The 5,686-nt window shown below is 59.9% G+C and overlaps 1 protein-coding gene across 1 annotated transcript in view; it reads left to right on the forward strand.

Annotated features, from left to right (window-relative positions):
• Positions 1-2,595, forward strand: part of RHBDF2 (rhomboid 5 homolog 2 (Drosophila)) — a 9,070-nt gene extending 6,475 nt beyond the window's left edge. The window contains 8 exon segments of the mRNA XM_009996561.1: positions 2-32; positions 189-283; positions 434-509; positions 1,000-1,100; positions 1,344-1,484; positions 1,627-1,632; positions 1,712-1,718; positions 2,176-2,595. Of these exon segments, the coding sequence (XP_009994863.1) occupies positions 2-32; positions 189-283; positions 434-509; positions 1,000-1,100; positions 1,344-1,484; positions 1,627-1,632; positions 1,712-1,718; positions 2,176-2,595 (877 nt within the window).
• Positions 2,596-5,686: the final 3,091 nt, after the last annotated feature.

The raw sequence follows: 5,686 nt of genomic DNA on the forward strand, positions 1-5,686 counted from the left end.
GTGTGTGGCCAGAGGACAGCACCAGGTGGCCGGTAGGAGCCCGGTGGCACCACGGGCTGGGTGGCACCACGGGCTGGGTGGCACCACGGGCTGGGAGGCAGCCCCTGTGAGGGACTAGCCATGCAGGGATCTGTGGGGAGAGCCTGGGGCTGGACCCTGACCCCAGCTCCTCTCCCTCCTGCTTCTAGATCTGCACCTACGAGACCAAAACCAACCACACGGGCTTGGCCCACATGGACTGCGAGGTCAAGGGCAGGCCCTGCTGCATCGGCACCAAGGGCAGGTGGGTGACAGCGATGGGGGTGGTGTTGTCCCATCAGCTGTGCCAGGGGGGTGTTCCGGGGGGGCTAGGAAACAGGATGGCTGCCGGGAGCAGAGGGGGATGCTCAGCCAGCCCTGCCCCGAGCGAGCCCGCTGCCTGCCCTGCCCCCAGCTGCGAGATCACCACCCGGGAATACTGCGAGTTCATGCACGGATACTTCCATGAGGAGGCAACGCTCTGCTCGCAGGTGAGCGGGGGCCACCGAGCTGGCAGGCAGGTCACGTGTTGCCCTGCTGATGCCAGAGGGCTTTCTAGTGTCCGGCTGGGAATGGGAAGCAGTTGGGATGGGTGTGAGCTGGGGGGGGATGCCAAGGGCAGGGGCTTTCCCAGGTGTTGGCGGGATTCCTGCCACCGCCGCCTGCCTGCCTGGCTGGGGTGGGGTGGGAGGAGAGGCAGGGCTTGAGCCAGCCTCAGCTGGGCAGTGCTGGTGGCCTTGGGAAGGGCACATCCCGAGCAGGAGAACAGCCCTTCAGCATCTCCCGGGGCACTGGGTATGATGCTTGGTTGCTCCCTGCCCAGCAACTGAGCAATGCGGGTGTCCTGCACCACCCAGGGTTCCCCCCTGGCTGATGTGTGGCATCACCAGCCACACATCCTGCTGAGCCTCTCTTTGCCCCCTGTGGCTCTGGGTTGTGGTCTGAGCCCCTGTCACCCCCAAACCCCTGCTGCTGTTGCAGGTGCACTGCCTGGACGAGGTCTGTGGCCTCCTGCCATTCCTCAACCCAGAGGTCCCTGACCAGTTCTACCGCCTGTGGCTGTCCCTGTTCCTGCATGCTGGGTGAGCTGTGTCCCCTCCCCAGGGGGTGATGGGGGTGACTTGGGACCAGAGTGTCCCATCAGAATGTTCTGTCATCCCTGATGGGTTGGAAAAGAAGAGAGGGGACCCCTCTAGACTACAGCAGCACATGCCGTCACTGGAGGGTGTTTGTAAGATGTCTCATGCCCTTCTGGCAGTGGGTGGGAGGGCTGGATGGGGGCTTCAGAGGGGCAGGGGTCTCTAACACGGGGTCTCTCTGCCCAGCATCATCCACTGCCTGGTGTCGGTGACTTTCCAGATGACAGTTCTGAGGGACCTGGAGAAGCTGGCAGGCTGGCATCGCATCTCCATCATTTTCATCCTCAGTGGCATCACGGGCAATCTGGCCAGTGCCATCTTCCTGCCGTAACCGCCGGGCAGAGGTGAGTGCTGAGTGGGCTCTGCCCACATCACCCCACACCTCGCCAGCCCCCCAGGACACACCCCACACCTAGCCAGGCCCCCAGGACACCCCTCCCTGCCCCTAGCCTGAGGTCTGGCGAGGCAGCTACAGGTTGCAGTACAGAGTGCTTGGTCCCCAGCAGGTTTTCCCCGCGAGGGACTGAGAGACCGGTGTCCCCGTGCTGGGGGAGGGGGGAAGTGTCTCTGCCCCACGTGTGGGGTTCACACATGTCACCTAGGTCACACGTCACCACGTGTCAGTGTGTGTGCAGGGTCCCCGGGCGGGCAGATGGCTAATCTGCTGGCAGCAAAACCCTGATGGGCTTTAAATAAGATCACGCCGGGCACCCTAATCCCTCCGGGGCTGCATGAGGCTGGGGGGGCTGTGGCCTGGGAGGGGTGATGCTGCCTGGCTGCTGAGTCACCTGAAATGCTGGCTCTGCCAAAACACTGCCAGCCTGCTCCCCTTCTCCTCCTATGCCAGGGCTCCCACCCTGTGCCACCCTGACTGTGGCTGTCCCTTGGCAGCACAGCCCTTGGAGGGATCCAGGAGCCAAATGCATTTGGCAAGGGGAGGAGACAGTCCCTGGGGACACAGGGACATGTCTGGGCTGACATGCACAGGTCCCAGCCATGACTTCCTCCATCCCTGCAGGTGGGCCCCGCTGGGTCCCAGTTCGGCTTGCTGGCCTGCCTCTTTGTGGAGCTCTTCCAGAGCTGGCAAGTACTGGAAAAACCCTGGAAAGCCTTCCTCAACCTCTTCGGCATCGTCCTCTTCCTCTTCATCTGTGGCCTCTTGCCGTGGATCGATAACATCGCTCACCTCTTCGGCTTCCTCAGCGGCCTCCTCCTCTCCTTCGCCTTCCTGCCCTACATCACCTTCGGCACGGTGGACAAGTACCGCAAGCGAGCCATGATCATCGTCTCCCTGCTGGTCTTCGTGGGGCTCTTTGCCTCCCTGGTGGTCTGGCTCTACGTCTACCCCATCAACTGGCGCTGGGTGGAGTATCTCACCTGCCTGCCCTTCACCAGCAAGTTCTGCGAGAAGTACGAGCTGGAGCAGGTCCTGCACTGACCCCACCGGTGGGGAAGGGCTGGGAGAGGCAGCGGTGGTGATACCTCCCGTGGGATGGGTCTGCACCAGCCTGCAGGAGGTGGCTGCCCTGGGATGGGGCAGACCCTAGGAGTGGTTTCATCTCTGGGGATGGTGGGTTTGGGCTCATCCCCATTAAAGGCTGGGCATGCAGTGGGGAGCGGGGCTGGGGACACCCTGCCCTGCACCCCTCTGGGGCTGCCTCTTGGCACTTAAAAGCCACAACTGGTTTGGGGACCGACCCAGGAACCCAGCTGGTGTTTTGTGTGGGGAGGAGGGATTTTGCTGAGTCCATGGCCGGGTTGGGCTCCTGGCCCTGGGGCTGAAGCTGCTGATGTCTCCTGCCTGTGCCCCTGCCTTCCTGGGGCCCCGTCCCCCCTCGGTGCCCCCAGGTGCTGCAGCTCCTACTGTGAACACAACCCCCTCTTTTGCAGGGGCAGGTTTTTTTTATCTGCAGCTCTTTGGCCTGAGGGCTTCCCCAGCTTTGGGCTTTCAGGGGCCTCTGCGTGGCTCCCAGGTGTTCAGAGCTGAGCTTCAAAGGTATTTTTCACTCCTGCTCTCACATCTGATGTACTCCTGGGGTCACACAGGGAGGCTGCTTCTTCCCCATCGGGCTCCTCGGTGAACAGAGAAGAGGGACTTGACATGGGGGGGGCTTGTTTTCCCCTTATTTCAGTGAAATTCCCTTTTTGGAAGTGGGTGAGTGGCATCTACCATCTTCGTAGTGCTGTGATGGGAGGTGGGTATGGAGAAAAATGCCCTGGGGAGCTTGTGTAGCTGCTGCTGAAGCCCAGAGCCTCTTCAGGAAACCATCGGTGCTCCCACCTTTCACTTCTTGCCTTGAGTTCCTGCTGTTACCCCTTTCCCTTTTTCAAAGCGTTGAGACCCAGGTACCCCTCCCCACCTCGAGTGGTGCTGGACAGACAGAGCAGCACAGGATGGGGGCTATTGCCTTCTTCCCCACCAGCCCCAGCCCTGGGCTGCTGCTTCCCAGCATCTCCTCCACCCTCCCACTGGCATCTGCATGAAGGCAGGTCCTTCCTGGGGTCCAGGTGACTCCACTGGGCTGGTTTGGACCTGGGCTGGTGCCAGGCTCTGTCTCTTTTGGTGCATGTTGCTCTGGTGCTGGTGGGTCTCAGTGCTGGGGGATGGTGTGAATCCCCCAGCTGGGATGTCCTGGGATGAGTATTCAAGGGCTGGGAGCTCAGCACCTCTGTGGCACCTACATCCCTCTCTGCATCCCTCCCTCCACCACGGGCCAGTTTTCAGCCCTGCTCTGTCCCTCCGATTGCTGCTCCAACCAAAACCAGACTCTTCACCTCATTTATCTCTTTTTGATACTTTTTTTAAAAGCTGTGGGTGTTTTTTCCCCCTCAATAAATTTCTACCTGTATTTAATGAGACACACAAGGCCTCTTCTCCCTTCTCGGGCACGGGGATGTGGCACTTCTAAGGGGTTCTGGTGGTTTTGATGATGGTCAGTGTGGCAGGGAAGGAGGACAGAATTAGAGAATCCTAGAATGGTTTGGGTTGGAAGGGACCTTAAACTCCTCTAGTTCCAACCCCCCTGTCATGGGCAGGAACACCTTTCCACTAGACCAGGTTGCTCCAAGCCCCATCCAACCTGCCCTTCAACACTTCCAGGAATGGGGCAGCCACAGCATCTCTGGGCAACCTGTTCCAGTGTCTCACCACCCTCATAATGAAGAATTTCTTCTTAATATCTTACCTACATCTCCCCTCTTTCATCTTAAAGCTGTTACCCCTGGATGTGTTCAAGGAAAGGCTGGATGTGGCACTTAGTGCCAGGGTCTAGCCAATGTGGTGGTGTTAGGTCATAAGCTGGTCTTGATCTTAAAGGTCTTTTCCAGCTTTGATGATTCTGTGCTTCTCTGTGATTCTGTCACTATGTGCCCTTTTAAAATCCCTCTTCAGCTTTCCTGTAGGTCCCATTCTGGTATTGAAAAGCTGCTATAAGGTCTCCGTGGGGCCAGTGCCCTGATGTGCCAGGATACACTGTCTCCTGAGACCTCTTAAGATCCCTCCCTGAGAGGGTGACAGGGTTTGTAGGGCCTCGAGCAGGAGAGGCAGCCAAATAGCTGGAGTGAGAAGCTCCACGGAGCCTCCTGACCCTGCCAAAGGGCAGAGCCATCCCTGCCTCTACCCACCCTGCATCAAAAGCCCCAGCATTGGCTTTTCCCCGTCTCCCCTGAAACTGAGATGTTCCAAGGGGTGTTGGATGCTTCCCCTTGCTCCAGCTGTTGCAGCAAGGTGATGGTGGGAGGGAGGCAGGAACACACACAGGCTGTGTAGAAAACCACCATCATGTCTTTATTTACTGCTTTGCAACAGCCCAAGGAGTTTGCAGAAGGCTGGTTGTGGGTCTGGGGAAGGGGGAACAGTTTGGACTGGTCCTCAGGGAGGCTCTGCAGCATGGGGGTGGTGGCTGTGAGCTAGGGATGTGCTCCAAGTGGTATGAAAAGGTGTCTGTGGACAGGGGAGTGGCTACCAAGACCCCCAGGGGTTTCCAGGGGTGGGAGGCCCTTGGTCATGGTGTGCTTTGCTTGTGGTGTTAGCAGTGGGAGGGGGTGCAGGGCTGGGGGCTCATGTCCATGCAGGCTTTGCTGGATGTCTCAGCAAAACGTGGCTGTGAGTGGCCTTAAATCAGTCAATGCCCCCAAAGCTGCTTCTGGGGCACTGCCTGGGGGGGGTAGGGGGTGTGTGGCCCTGCAGCCCACCCAGGCTGGCCCAGCACAGCCCTGGCTAAAGCAGAGATGGGGAGGGGGAGGTTTGTCAGTGTTCCCAGTGGGGCCAAGCTGGAGATTTCAATCTCCATCCTCTGGTTGGGTTGGGACTGGGTTGATCTCCCAGCTGGAAGGCAGATGTGGCGGAGGGGGGAATATCTGTGGCCAGGGCCAGGCAGGGCAGGTGTATAGCCACGGTGGGGCTGGGGAGGGGGTCGCAGCTTCTTCCTCCCCCTCCCAGCCCCTCTGCAGCCCCCCTGGCAGGGCCGGCACGGGGAGGGTCTCAGCAGCCGCTGGTCCTGCGCATGAAGGCGGGGCCTCTCACCCGG

The sequence above is a fragment of the Chaetura pelagica genome, unplaced genomic scaffold, assembly GCF_000747805.2.
Source record: "Chaetura pelagica isolate M959 unplaced genomic scaffold, ChaPel_1.0 scaffold704, whole genome shotgun sequence".
Lineage (NCBI taxonomy): Eukaryota > Metazoa > Chordata > Aves > Apodiformes > Apodidae > Chaetura > Chaetura pelagica.